The following is a 15,968-nucleotide window of genomic DNA, read 5'->3' on the forward strand; positions in this document are numbered from 1 at the left end:
AATAGTTAGGGTTGGAAAGAACTTTAAGATCGTCTAGTTCCAACCCCCCTGCCATGGGCAGGGACACCTCACACTAAACCATATCACCCAAGGCTCTGTCCAACCTGGCCTTGAGCACTGCCAGGGATGGAGCATTCACAGCTTCCCTGGGCAACACATTCCAGTACCTCACCACCCTAACAGTAAAGAATTTCTTCCTTATATCCAATCTAAACTTCCCCTGTTTAAATTTTAACCCATTACCCCTTGTCCTGTCACTACAGTCCCTAGTGAAGAGTCCCTCCCCAGCATCCCTGTAGGCCCCCTTCAGATACTGCAATGCTGCTATGAGGTCTCCACGCAGCCTTCTCTTCTCCAGGCTGAACAGCCCAAACTTTCTCAGCCTGTCTTCATATGGGAGGTGCTCCAGTCCCCTGATCATCCTTGTGGCCCTCCTCTGGACTTGTTTTAACAGTTCCATGTCCTTTCTCTGTTGAGGACACTAGAACTGCACACAGTACTCCAAGTGAGGTCTCACAAGAACAGAGTAGAGGGGCAGGATCATCTCCTTTGACCTGCTGGTCACGCTTCTTTTGATGAAGCCAAGGATACAGTTGGCTTTCTGGGCTGCGAGTGTGCACTGCTGGCTCATTTGTATTTTCTCATCAATCAACACGCCCAAGTCCTTGTCCACAGAGCTGCTCTGAATCTCTGCTCTGCCCAACCTGTAGCTGTGCCTGGGATTGCTCCAACCCAGGTATAGGACCTTGCACTTGGCATGGTTAAACTTCATAAAATTGGTATCAGCCCATCTTACAAGCGTGTCAAGGTCCCTCTGAATGGCATTCCTTCCCTCCAGCATATCAACAGAACCACACAGCTTGGTGTCATTGGCAAACTTGCTGAGGGCACACTCAATCCCACTGTCCATGTCACCGACAAAGATGTTGAACAAGACTGGTCCCAACACTGATCCCTGAGGGACACCATTCGCTACTGGTCTCCAGCTGGACATTGAGCCATTGACCACAACTCTTTGAGTGCAACCATCCAGACTGTTCTTTATCCACCGAGTGGTCCATCTATCAAACTGATGTCTCTCCAATTTAGAGACAAGGATGTCGTGTGGGACAGTGTCAAACGCTTTGCACAAGTCCAGGTAGATGACATCAATTGCTCTATCCTGTCCATCAGTTCCATAGCCCCATCACAGAAGGCCACCAAATTGGTCAGGCAGGGTTTTCCCCTAGTGAAGCCATGCTGGCTGTCACCAAGCACCTTGTTGTTTTTCATGTGCCTTAGCATGCCTTCCAGGAGAATCTGCCCCAAAATTTTGCCAGGCACAGAGGTGAGACTGACTGGTCTGTAATTCCCCAGGTCATTCATTTTCCCTTTCTTGAAAATGGGGGTTACATTTCCCTTTTTCCAGTCATCGGGAAGTTCACCTGTCTGCCATGATTTTTCAAATACGATGGGCAGTGCTTAGCATCTTCATTCGCAAGCTCCTTCAGGACCCGCGGATAGATTTCATCAGGTCCCATGGACTTGTGTACATTCAGGTTCTTTAGATGGTCTCTATCCAGATCCTCTCCTACAGTGGGCCTAGGGTCTTCATTCTCAAAGTCCTTGCTAATGAGTCTGAGTTCAGCGTGAGGTTTGGATATAAATTTTCTTCTGCTTTTTTATTTTCTGTTGGTTATTTTCCTATTATTCTCTTAGATACCGTATAAATAAAAGCAGTACATAAATATCAGTAAAACATTTTATCTGGCCTAACCATTGCTATTCTGCAAACAGTGAATGAATCAATGAAGAAATGAAATAAGAAAGGAAGGAGGTATAAAGAGTTATTTCTTCCTGATTTTCAAAAGTAGTTTTACAGTTTTGCCAGATAGTGATTCAACATGTGATTCTGAGTTTCACTATGTTTGGAAACCCCGCGCAGTTTCAGCTCCAATGGCAACAAACATATTGACCTTTTGGAGTTAAGCTACACCACTTTAGCAGAAATCCTTAAACTACCTATTTCCAAGATCTGAAAGAATATATGAAGAAAAAGATTGTCTCCAACATGTCCTGTTTCTTTCAATCTTTCCATAAGCATCTGCTACTGAACTCTTCTGGAAACAAGTATCAATCTACTGATGTAGATAGATACTTGGTCTGACCGAGAACACAGTTACATATCAAATGCTGGTCTTCCTTTTCAGTCTGTGTTAATGTCTTCTCGCATCCTCTGCTTCTAACCATAGCACAGTTTTGGGGATTGGTTTGGTTTTTATTATACTCTTGTGATCCTCCTTGATCTAACAGATGAAAGACAGTATGTGATAACATTATTCACAGTTTGGACAGTTACTTGTTGAAGTGCTTCAAAGCTGAGTGTAGGTTTTACACTGTGTTCTGTCAGCTATTTTTTGTTCATAGTTTAAATAGGACTCAGAACAGTCCAAACTACACATATAGTCATTATAAAAGATTATGTAACTCCAGAATGTAATCCGGAGCATATAAAATATGCCTAGAATTAGATTGTGTAAATAATATTTGCACTAAAAGTCTTCTTTTCAATAGCTCATTCAATCGCAGTTTAAGTTAGTAGAACCATTGTCGCTGATTTTTATAGTTGTAGGATTTGATTCTGTTTCTGAAACCACAGGATTTTAATGTTTTATTGTAAATAGTGATTGCAGTCTGCAAAAGAAGGGACAGAAATGTTTTAGAAATGAAGGAATAACAACATGAAAAATGTTTTATATATAATGTGCAATGAAAAATAAAAAGTCCATAAGTCTCCAGAGTTCGTTGATGAGCTGCAATATCAGAGGGGAAAAAACCCTGTAGGGTTAGATTCTCAAAGGGTTAAAAAAATGCATTGTGAATCAGGATAAATAGGTTTTGACTCTGATGGATAAATGGAAATAGCAAATACCATGGAAGTTTTAATAATAAAATTCAGAAAGAAAACCCCAAACCCAAATATATTTGCACCTTCTTATTGTTGAAGAATAATATCAGGGATAATAATTGCATTGTATTTAAAAATGAGTTTGGGGGTCTGTATTCTTTTTCGTCTTGGAAGTGTTTTATTTGTATCTTGAGCAGGAGCTAAATCAAAACAAACACAAAGTCTGGCACAAAAAAAAAAAAAGAAAATTAAAGAAACCTTCGAATAATTTGGCAAGTATTAAAAATGTGTTTCAAATCATAAGTTAGAGTGAATTTATTTCTGTGAAGTTTTAACAAACATTTATAAAGGTCTATGTATGTTTTGTGTACCTGTAAAAATTGCAACTTTTAAAAAGTAATGAATACAGTCTTTGATTTGAAACAAACACTGTAAACAAAGTATGGAGGATACAGAAGTGTGAGAGATCTTCAGATAAATTAATGTGTTTTAAATCAACTGTATGCGATTTACACGTATGTGTAAAACTACATATATATCTCAATATTTATGAAATTGGTTCCTTAACTTGGCTTCAGAAACAAATGTATGCTTGTAACGGTTTATGTAGACCATATAATCAAGCACTATAATTTTATTTGCTTTGTAATTCATCTCAGATTGTTGGTTTGTTGTTGTTTTGTTTTTTTTTTTTGTGAACAATATCAGTAGAAATGGATGTAGGTTTTAGCCTTAAGTATTGACAATTCTGCCATAAACTTTGCATTAGTTTTAATTTAGGACAGTATTTATGGGGAAAATATGGACAAAAGTTTCTTCAATTTAACACTGTCAAAATCTCTAGGGATACACATCGTGGAAGAGCTTATATCTGAAAATCAATTCTGTGTTTATTTTTGTTGGTCAAAGCAAATGTCAGTGTTGTATATTTTTATAATATGCTACACATTCATAGGAGTGTGAAACGTGCTTAATGATAAATCAGTTATCTTTTTTTCTTGTCTTGCACCTTTGAAAAAGCACCTTTGAAAAGTGCTTTTAGATTTTCATTGAAATTTATATTCAAGACTTAGAACACTGATAGACATTTTACAGGCTATGAAAGAAATAGAAACACTGTGAAGAATATTAAAATAATAACTGGTGAACAGTGGGCTAAGAAAATACTTGTGAGAAAATTTCAGCCTGAAGTTTAAGAGCAAAGAACTTTAATTGAGTCATGGTACAACTATTAAGCAGAAGGATTCAGTCAATGATTCTTGCTGCTTAAGTTATTTTTGTTAAAAAAAAATGACTACAATTTTGGAGTGGTAGTTTTCATGTTTCATGATTTTGTTGCTTTCTATCACAAACAATTTAATCGGAGAGCTAGAAATTCAAATAGCTAGTATGCAGGCTGTACCTAAAATTTGACATTAGAACTTGGATCACATTCACTTCTTATGTAAGACATCTAAGTAGCCAGGTAATTAATAGACATGTCACTGTACACAAAAAACTAATTAGATTATTTGACATTTAAATTGTACAAGAAATGGAAATCTACCCCTCTCCCAGCTGTGTTGATTCTCTTCCAAATAAAGGAGGAAAAAATACTTCAGAAATCTGCCACTTTCATAAACCTTTATATACCAGCAAAATTAAGAAACAGCTTTTACGAAAAACTGAGTTGACCTATGACTGGGTTGCAAACCCACTCTTAGAAAATTGTTAAAAAACTCTCATCTGAAAAACTAGAAATATGATTTGTTCAGTGCATTTGAAGAGTAAATTCAAGGAGGACAAGGAGAACTAATATCTAATTTCACGGATAGTTTTTGGTCAGATTTTCTCCTTTTTCTCCTAGTTGCTCGTTTTGCATTTTGGCCATTCTGCCCATAGACCCCAGGCAATTACAAGACTTGAATATATCATAGCTTTGTCTCTGCTGAGATACGGATGTATCAGCCTTCTGTGCCTGAATTGTACCAGTTTCACATCTTTAAATGATCACCTATGTTTTGATTTACTACAATCTGCTTCTGGCATAGATTTTAACTGTGACCTTTTTTTTTCTTTCTTTTTTTAATGAAAATTGTTTGAATCAACCACTCAGTTGTTATTATTGGCATAAGACTAATCACTGAGAAGATATGGATTAGTGGGTTGCAGGTAAATGTACCAGTTAAAGAATGTGATACATTTTATTTGTTGCATGCCTCTAAAGTTTATTTACATAGATTTCTTAACATATACAACCACCTGAGAGAGGAGCTGTGGTAAAAAGGATAATGGTATATGTTTATCATTAATTGAAATTATAGGAAGGGGAAGAGTCATAAAGGGACATTATCAGTTAATCATGAGAGCATAGAGTTTATCCATATTTATTAAATGAAGGAATGAAAACCAAAACATACTGTAATCAAAGAACAGGGAGTTCAGAAACAAGGAAATAAATATGTAAGAATAAATCCCTTTTAAGATATGAAAGTAAAGTAAAAATTTATTTATTTTGAACAGTTAAGTCTTAATGGAAGGTGAAGAATAATACTGGTTAACCAATTACCTTATAATAAAAAAGAGTGGTCTTAGAGTTACTGAATTATGTGACCACTACCTGAAGCAACCTTTACAAATAGCCAGAATATGATCCTTTTGTCTCTCAGAATTTCAAAGGGTTTGGAAGACCTTCTTCTTCACCAGTCTAAGGCTGTGCAAAGTCCTGTTTACGCAAACTAAACAGTAAGGTATCAGAAGTTAAGATAATTTCACAGGGTCAGAAATCATGCAATCTGGAATAATCTACGAATGAGAGAAACACAGTCCAGTTTTATAAATTAGACATTTTCAAAAGAATGAACCCCAGGCTCTTTGCTGCTAAGGTAAGAACAGACTGAATGACTGAGCCCTGTGTAAGCGAAGCCAAATTCTTCAGCAGTATTTACTTACTGTGTAGGAGTAATTTATTTCTCTCACTTATCAGAATACAGTGAAAGAACAGATGGTAAAAAAAACCTCAAGGACTTATAAGAAAAATAAGTCACATGCAGTTGAGTTTGAAACAAAATCTAAATTTTGCTTTTATGAAAGAAAACTGAATTCTGCCCTGAAGTGCTAGAGACACAAGTTAGCACCTAATCTTATCACCCTTCATTCCAAGCTATTGTTTCACTTCAGAAATTATTTCATAATATCAAAACTAAAATTGATTAATTGAAGGAATAAGTACATATAGCATTCACTTTTTTTAACACCAGGTTTCAGTGAAAACTGTTCACTGATTCAACTCAACAAAAATAAGTTTGACAGGATCAGGCGCCTACATCTGGATATAAAATACTAGTTGAAAACAGTGAACAAAGCTGTTCATGTTCTTTAGACCTTTAAATACCTTAGGTTTGTATTTATTCAGCCTTTGTATGGCAGTCTTTTTGAATAACTTGGGTTTATTAACAATATTGGGATAAAATTACAAGAATTTGAGGAGAGGATGCATATTCCCTAAAAAATTGAATGCCTCTTCCCAAAAAAAACCCCACAGCTCACAAATACTATTAATCTAACTTTTTAAAAATAAAAAAGGATAATACAGATCTCCAAAGGTGTTTTAAGTGTGATTGCTCTGCAGGTGGCAGTTCTGATATACGACTTGAAAACACTTGGAACAGTGAGTAAGACAATTTAAGAGACTTTAAAAAAGCTATCAAGACTAAACTATTTAGTTTAACTTTACTCATTCATGCAGGCTGCGTTAGAGAAGGAATGGCTAACTCTAGATTCCACCCGTTTCCCTTCAAAAACACTCCTGCTCTCGAACCAGCTGTACTGGCCAAAGGTAACATGTCACAGAAACTTCTTACTCTTCAGTCTTTATTCATTCCTTAAAGATATGCTATTCTGGGGTGATTAACATGACAATCTATTGACTTGAAAAACACAATTACTTTTAGAAGTCTCAGACTTCCTCCTCATCTCCAGATGCAATTTTTCTTTAAGGTTTTCTTTCATTTGCTTATTTTTTTCTTTATTTTGGATCTATTTCAACACTTCACAGTAGCAGAAAAAAAAGATGATGTGCTTCATCTGTACATTTGGCAGTGGATTAAGAATTGCTAGTTGACACACTACTTTAAAAAAACTAAGATCTGCATTATATGACAACAGCTGACTGTTTTCAGAACAGCTAAAGGTCATTAAACCGTAATATCTGCTAGTTATTTGACAAACTTTGAAGTTTTAGCCTTTTGTTTTAGTAGATCTATCTCTTCTTGTTACAAGCTTAGTAATACTAATGTTTTATTTCCTACAGTTAAAAGAAAGGACTCCTATAGAAGTATAATTCATTATATTTAGGGAATGAGTCCCCACATGTAAGGTCTAATGGGTATATCACTATTAAGACTCCTTTCTATTATGATAACAGATTCTGCAAAGCATGGTGCAGGTTTACCTGCACATTTTAAACTCAAACTTGCAGGAATCATTAATAGAATTTTTTTTCTCCTTCTCGCTTATAAGTATTCTAGGCCTTCACATTCCAGTGAACATTCAAATGGTTCGCCAGTGTCACCACAAGAAGTTGGGGAGTGCATTAACAGCCCACATTCATATTTAGCAGAAAATAGTTGCTTTCATAGCAGGTAAGTTAATTTTTTTTCTTTATATTTAGTTCATTTGTATTTGACAGAAATCAAAATGAGGAAAACTTGAGGCTGTTTTCTGATGCTTTTCCTACATTTGGTTTATATATTACTGGAGTTAAAAAAACTGGGGCAATCCCAAGCACAAATACAGGCAGGACGGAGAATGGATTGAGAGCAGCCCTGAGGAGAAAATTAGTGCATTGGTTGATGAGAAGATCAACACTACCTGGCAATGTGCAATTGCAGCCCAGAAAGCCAGCTGTATGCTAGGCTGCATCAAAAGGAGCATTGCCAGGCTCCCAACACCAGAGGGATGTGGACCTACTCAACTGGGTCTAGAGGAAGGCAACAAAAGTGGTCAGAGGGCTAAAGCACCTCTCCTGTGAAGACAAGCTAAGGGAGTTGGGGTTCTTCAGGCTGGAGAAAAGAGCGATCCAGGGAGACCTTATAACAGCCTTCCAATACCTGAAGAGACCTACTAGAAATCTGCAGAGGGATTTTTTACATGAACGTGTAGTAACAGGGCAAGGGGTAATGACTTTAAAGTGAAAGAGGGGAGATTTAGTTTAGATATTAGGAAGAAATTCTTCACTATGTGAGTGGTGAGGCACTGGAACAGTTTTCCTCAAGAAGCTGTGGCTGCCCCAGTCCTGGAACTGATCAAGGCCAGGATGGATGGGGCTTTGAGCAACTTGGTCTAGTGAAAGGTGTCCCTTCCCATGGCAGCGGCGGTTGGAACATGTGATCCTTAAGGTCCTTTTCAACCCAAACCATTCTATGATTCCAAAATGTATTAACTTGTTAAAATCAAATATATTAAATTCAGTTGTTGTTTTTCATTGCCTATCAGAATTAAGAATATAAGAATATATGTATGTATTTTTATTTATCTAGTTTTGACTTTAAATCATAAAACTTATATTTTTCACATATAACATAGATGTTGAAATAGAGATTTTTAAGACTAGATAAAGATTAAAAGGGATTTCATACACAGCTGCATTCTTTTGGAGAGAAAGGACTGAAATATGCTCCAAGTAATTGAAATGTAAACATTTCAAATTGATGGCAGACTTTTATTACTCTCCAAGATAAAGCCTTCCTGGAGTATTAAAATAGATTTTTTTTGTATTATTTCCAAGCTCCAAAAGTGCTTTTAAAAGGCACAAACAACTGTAGAATAATAATGACTGCAAAATAGTCACCCAAGAGCCTTATTTACCTACTTTTTAGTACCACTCTTTTACTTTGTTTTTAGGTCAGGGAAGGGAACAATGTCACAGCTTTCTGACTGGAAGGAAAAAAAGACATTTTCATTCATGTCTCAAAAAGAAGAGAAAATTTCAGAAGAATGGTATGTTAAGCTATTTTGCTTACATAGGGACTTCCAAGAATATACACAGTATAGTTGGCTTTTGTTGATTGCCTTTTCTAAGTTCCACTTTTCAAGAATCTCTGTTCTATACCAAATTAAAAATTATTGTAATTACTTTTACAAGTGTGCGAGAGAAGCTTAGTAAGTTGCAATAATGTAATGTTAAATATTGCAGCTATCTGTGTAATTCATAAAGCTTCATACCATGCATAAGAAGTACTATATGCACTTTTATTCTTTTTAAAAGTTTATTATACAAGAATATGCAGCTGGTGTAACAGAATACATGTGAAATGCTTAGTAAATTATTATCTTCCCCTAGGGGTTTTAAGGATATTTCTACTGCACAGCTAATGCTGAAGAGGGCCCGTAAAATGAAGCCTAAAAAGTATAGTAATAAAAATTTAGGTAAGTAACAGTTCAAAAAAGGGTTCTATTAATGTAATTTTTCTGTAGTTAAATCTCAGAATAGTTACTTTCTCTTAAGAGTTTGCTTGCACACGTTAAACATTCATTTGAATAAAGGTGGGTTCAGTAAAAAACTACTCAGTTTAAATCCATTTGTTCCAGTGATAAAAAACATCCACTGGATTCTGAAGTTGAATATTTGACAGCTATGCTAAACAGATTTGTTTGTTTGTTTGTTCATGTATCTCTTTTTCCAAATGTGAAATTTATATCTCTGCATTTTGTGCTTTTTATGCTTTCCTCTTGTGGGAATTGCAGGTTAAAAGTGTTGACCTATGCAAGAACTATTTATGAAAATGATTGCTTAATACATATAAAATGAAATAATGTTTTTTTGTATTAAATATTCACTGTGGATATAATGTATCCAACTCCTCTGTAATTGTCTTCTCGTTCCTCTCAAATACTGCTTGCGTCAATGAACATTTTCTAGAACCATGTTAGTATGATACGGTAATGCAAATGTTAATGGAATATGTTGTTAAAAATAGTAATAAAATACTGCTAGTATGGAAAACATTCAAATATATAAGAACCTGGTTGACAATAAGACCTAACTCTAAATGATGTTTGGAAAATGTACTTTTATTTAGATTTAATAAATGTAAATTGGGGAGAGTAAGGGGGAAAAAGAGACATGTAATCAGCAAACCATGTTTTATTGTTATGGAAAGGAAAAACATGGGTAAAAGGTAAAAGTTAATATATTTAAATCTCCATGGCTTCTCATGATGCCCTAATATGTTAGCTAAAAAAAAAATAGTAATAAATAGCTGGTGTGCAGCTAAGGTTTTTACGTATGTTCCGTTTGGTGGCCTCTGCATTATATTTTAATGAAAAGCTTATTAGGTTATATCATCTTTTTTCCATATGCTCTCTGGTTTATGTTAGTGGTAATTAATCCAGTCATAAATGTCTGATTGAGCATATCAAATTTGCTATCCTGTTTTTGTTGTAGTTCTAATGGATTATTTGGATATGTTTGTATTCAGTTTGTTCAGATTATTCATTATGGTATATGGATGTTGAGCTTTCTAATGTATCACTTGGAATATTCTCAAAGTATATTACCAGTTTTAAAAAAATTAAAACTTTTGCACAATTATTTTACAGGTTCAAATTTTCTTCTTGACACCACCTCATACAGAATTTTTTTGTCTTTTTGACTTACCTCAAGCACGAAAATAACCTGTATATATAATTTTGCTGTGTAGAGTTTTCTGACAGTCATTAAAATCACGGTCCTTTTCTTCAGCTATGCAGAAAGTGTAATTTCTACAACCAAGAAATATAACTGAAAATATTGCATGCTCAATTTTCAGTACAATATCAAGCCAACTATTCTTGCTTATACAGCACACTTATCAGTGTGGACCAAGTATACCATTATCAATTAAAAAAGTATTTTTATCTTAAACTTATGTTAAAACTCAGTTGTTGCACTAAAAAATTATCCTGATCTAATAGTCACCATGTGGGAAGAATCTCCATGTATATAATTATGTTTTATACCAGCTACCTCCTCTGAAGTGGTGGGAGCAAGTCAGGGTCTTGTTGAGGGTCTGGTTGAACAGAGCAACTTTACAGCATTTAAATTAGGGTAGCTATACCTTATCCTGGAGGCTGGCCATCTCCAGATCAGTAAACTGTAACCGGATCCATTAGGCTGCCAGCATCTTTCTTGAATCTACATGTGATATAGCTCATGCTAGAATACTTGCAGCAATTTCAGTATAACTAGAGAGAGTTCAAAATCTTATGCCATTGTTGTCAGTTTAACCCTACTGAAGAAGGAATTCTGGAAGAGACTTTATTCCTTCTAATATTTAAAAGCAGATTGAAATTAATCTGAATAAGTAGATGACAACATTGTCTTTTAATGTTTCTATACCTATTAGCATCCTACCACCTTCACCTCCTCTGAAATGAGCTTCCTATATCTTATACTTATTGAAGTTTGAGAAGCTTGGTCAAGTAGGAGTCCCTGCAAGAGAGTTGGAACTAGATGGTCTTTAAGGTCCCTTACAACCCCAATCATTCTATGATTCTATGATAAACTGCATATGAAATATTATAGGATTTGGTTTTAGTATTATTATTTCTGTTCTTTTGAATTTCCAGGTACTCAGTGTAATTGCAACTGTTTCATTTTTAGCTTTCTGATTTAAAATAGTTCAATGTATGCTACCTACAATAAAATAATTTTGTTAGTGATAAGGATTGCTACCCACTAGAAAAAAGTAGCCAGCATCCACCTGAAAGAGTGAATTATAAGGTGTAAAAAAGCAATTATCCATGATATATCCTTTACTACACATCAGTAGTAACTGATAACTACAGTAGTAACTGCAGTAACTACAGTTTAAGGGCTGACAAAAAGAAAAGCAACAGCATCTCTAAAGGTTCTAGATGCAAATAAATTATAAGCTATTAATAAATATACTGATAACTTTTATGCTAAGATTTCAGCATCATCTCAACCATCTTTTATGTGCTATTGATCATTCTGTGGTACTGATCTTTTTAGTTGCAGGTAATGATAAGGTGCTGGTGGTTTTTGTAGGAACAAATGGCTTGTCAGAGGATTCTGTCTGCTTCCATATGCTATCAAATTCCTTTGCCTTAGGCCCAAGATTCACAAGTTCTAAGTGTTAAATGAGTTTCCATTCAAAGAGTTTTACAGTTGCTCTTTAATATAGTCAAGACATCTGCTGGATCGGAACTTGTATTGGACAGTCATGAATAGCTTCAATTATTAACATTCTCAGGTGTGGGAATTTTTTCTTTAATTTTCCATCTAAAACTTTTGCTCCTTCCAGCGCAATTGGTTAAATATAGAATCCCACATCTGAGTTAGTCATGTGCATTCTTTTGTGTAAAGAAATAGCCACCTTAATGCTATAAATTTCCTCCTGAATCATAATTCAAAAACAGGCTACTTGCATCTCACTGTAAAAGCACTTACAAATCTCCATTGCCTAGAAGAAAACCTGAAGTGACAGGCTGAAGTACAGAGTTAAACTGTAGATATGTAGAAGAAACTGAGAAGTATCTTACCTCATCTGTCTGGCCACATACCTTCTCAGTAGTGAAAAAAAAATGGAAAATACTAGCAAGTGCACTGAATGCTGTGGTTTCTATTACAAGACACACCTTAAAGTAGCATATCCTTATAATAGGGAGTGAGTCAGGCAATGCTTATATTGCAGTAGACTAGTCCCACCAAATAATGGCCTTAAGGGCTGTTATGCCCTAATCCACTACAGTTACGTATGCTTGTTTATGTAGTTAAATAAAGTTGTGGCCTGTATTTTAACAATACCAAATGTAGGCTGTGTCTGCTTCAACTATTTTACTCTACAGTAAGATAATACAAAAAAGTGTGGGCAAGAAACCAGAAATATTGCAGCCAAGTAAAATGGATATAATGTCAGAAATATTCCTGTTTATCATGGCTGCAGAAAATTCTATAGAAATTCTAATTCAAACTCTAAGTACAGCAGATGTTAATGCACCTCACTGTGCTTAAGTACAGTAACTCAAAACAATTCTAACTTCCTAAAGATATCTTGGCACAACAGTGCAGAGTTTCTTGATTCACTTTGAATTTTCTTGATTCTGTGGATTTTACATTAACGTATGAAAGTTAACTTTTCTTTTAAGATGGCTGGAAGCATTGTCTTGCTTTCAGCTTGTCTCCCCTACACTGCTGTACTACTTCTTGTTTAACTATTTCCTAACCAAAGGAAAACTTGCCAGTAACTAACAGCATGAATGGTTAATTCTTGCTGCCACATAGGTATTTAAAAAAATAAAATTAAAAAAAAAATAAAAAGGAGCTAGAGTGGGCCTTGACTCCTAAATCCAGAACACAATGGCACTGGTATTTCACACAGGTCAACAGATACTTTTAGTTCTATTACAGAATTTAAGAGAGCAATGCAATGATAATTATATAAAAACAAGCAAACAAACAAACCCCAAAACCAAACAGCAAAAAATCCAACATACCCCCTTCAAAACCCACAACCCCACAACAGATGATCTGACTATACAATACTGATTTGTTGAATTAACAACAGTGGGAATAAAAATGTGGGGGATGTTATTCCTTGTTGCACCTTACATCAATAACCATTGATCTATATTTCCTTAGTAGCAGAAAGAAAGCTGCTTCTGTTGCTGTGTATTTCATGTAGCAGTATCATCTGGGAACTCCAGCTATGGATGAGTTGAGGTCCTAATTGCTGTTCAGTTATAGAACAAAATATGGTCTTCCTTCCAAATGGATTTACAAATTGAAATATCTTATAGATAAGTATCTGTCACTCTGTGCTACTTTGATTTGTCAACTCTCTAAAGTTGACAAAGATATGTTTATGTTTTTTCTAATTACAGATATTGCACAACAAAAATTAATGACATTTAATTTTTTTCAGTTTTCCATATTATCAAGAAGTTATTTAGTAAATGTGGTGCCAAATCAGGCAGTAACTATTCCCTCCATATTGTTTCTATAACATTTCTTGTGTTTGTCCAACTTATCTTCTATAGTTGGAGTCAGCCAAGCAATGTGCATTAAATTACCTCCCTGGTTCCTAGACTGCCAGCGCAGATCATTGTCTAGTAAGCCACATTTAAATGAGAATGCCAGAATCCAGGAAGATATTTTGTATGATTTTGAACTGCTGGACTCTTTCACAGTTCTCTGTGTGAAATCTAAAACATTTGATTGCTTGTCATCAAAGCATACATACAGTTCATTTCCCTAGCTCAGAGACTGAAAAGCACTAGTATTATAAACTGTGTGATATTGCCTACGTTTGGAACTAGATAAAGAAAAGGACTCATTTTTAATAACAAAAGAGCTGTAGGCAGTGGTTGAGGTGATCAAGGTAGGTACAAATTCAAGTACTCTGGCACTGTGTTAAATCCCTGTACTTAATTTTGCAAAGACTCAAAGATAAATCTTCTGATAGAAATCTCTTAGAACAGTTTCTAACATTTCCCTGTCATCCCATTCCATGGACCTTCTTTACTGCTGGTATCCTTGCACACAAATAAATATTTGAAAAATCTAGGTGTACACCAATAACTTCACGTGACTTCACCCAAAAGTCCTTGGTACAATTTAAATTTGGACTAGTTGGAGTTTTCATAGAATTTGGTGGAAGGCCGGATTAAGGAAAGATGACATTTTAAAAATATTTTGGAAATATTTTAGTAGACCCACACAGGAAAAGAAGTGTATAATTTCAGAAATTATTTTAAGTTAATCAAAAATAGTTTGGAAAGCCTCAATTGCACTTTGTTGAAGTTTTATTTTTTTTCACTTTGTTTTTGTTCTTCTGTTGAAGGAAAACACTGACTTCATAATTAGTATAAACCTAGTTATATAGTACATATGGGAACCAGTATATAATAGAAGTTAGAAGTCCTTTTATTGATACTGTTGTATCAACACTGAATGCTGCATGTTGAAAAAATTGCAATTAGAAAAAAATTTGCTCTGAACATTTTTGTCCATGTATAGTACATGTATGGCTATGTATTTCACCACTATAGAAAATGCAGTACTAATTCATACTTTACTTAAAATATTTTTATAACTTCTGTTACTTAAAATTTCAGTGAGAACTTTTAAAATATAATGTATTACTACTCAGTATTATTTTGGCCCAAATCTTACTGTGATCTAGTGCCTCAAACATTTACTACCCTTAAGAACACTAGGTTGTTACAAATTTTTTTTAAGCTGGGTGGCATGGCAATATAGGCCTACTTCATCCATCTGTGCAAAGAAAAAATATCTACAGACCTGGCAATCCAGTTTGTGAATAAAGTGATCCCATTATCAGAATCATTCTTATAATCTGCCTTTAAAACTAATGGAGCTAATCATTATTTATTGTGATTCTTAGCTTGTTTCATTGAATTTACAAATTGTGCAGTAAAAGGTGTTAAAATTACTTTAAATCTGATATCCTCTGGGTTAATCTGGAATAATCATCATACAACAAGATGAGAGATGCTCTACTAGACAATTTGAAGTAAGAAAATGTATCTCTGATTCTGCCTTGGGAAGAATTATTCCCACCTGTGTTTTCTACGATTCCTTCGTTAAAGGAATTGAATTAAAATTTTCAAGTTTGCTGCTTTGTATTTTGCTACTTCGATTAGCCCCATTAAGAGCATTCTGTCAACCAAATGCTGCTACAATGTCGGCTGACCAAGGATATGTAGCAGTTTGATGTGTTTTGTCAATGCATTATCTCTTAAAAGTATCCACACTCATTAAAGATCTTCACTCAGCTTGTTGTCTTGCTTGTGTCAAGAGAGCATTCTCTGAAAAACAGTGGAGTTCCTAGTATGCCTTTATATACCATTAGTTTATACCTGAAGCATCTACTGCAAATACAGAGGTCTAGTAAAAAAAAAAACTTTGTAAATTGGGGTTAAACTGTGCAAGAAATTGCCCATTGACTTAACAGGGCATTAGTATCCTTTCTTTCCATAGGTAAGGAAACAGCAAAAAAAACTACTTACTTTGCTGCAGAATTAAAGATACTCCTACAAACGTTTTCAATAAACACCAGCCTGGCCTTGTAAAAAA

At 35.0% G+C, this 15,968-nt stretch overlaps 1 protein-coding gene across 1 annotated transcript in view; it reads left to right on the forward strand.

The window, feature by feature from the left end:
* The window catches only part of LRRIQ1 (leucine rich repeats and IQ motif containing 1), a 110,325-nt gene that overhangs the window by 51,979 nt on the left and 42,378 nt on the right, over positions 1-15,968 (forward strand). Inside the window, exons 18-21 of the mRNA XM_034063056.1 lie at positions 6,615-6,704; positions 7,388-7,509; positions 8,771-8,866; positions 9,210-9,295. Of these exons, the coding sequence (XP_033918947.1) occupies positions 6,615-6,704; positions 7,388-7,509; positions 8,771-8,866; positions 9,210-9,295 (394 nt within the window). The remainder of the gene's footprint in view (positions 1-6,614; positions 6,705-7,387; positions 7,510-8,770; positions 8,867-9,209; positions 9,296-15,968) is intronic.

This window comes from Melopsittacus undulatus, chromosome 5 (genome assembly GCF_012275295.1).
Source record: "Melopsittacus undulatus isolate bMelUnd1 chromosome 5, bMelUnd1.mat.Z, whole genome shotgun sequence".
Classification (NCBI taxonomy): domain Eukaryota; kingdom Metazoa; phylum Chordata; class Aves; order Psittaciformes; family Psittaculidae; genus Melopsittacus; species Melopsittacus undulatus.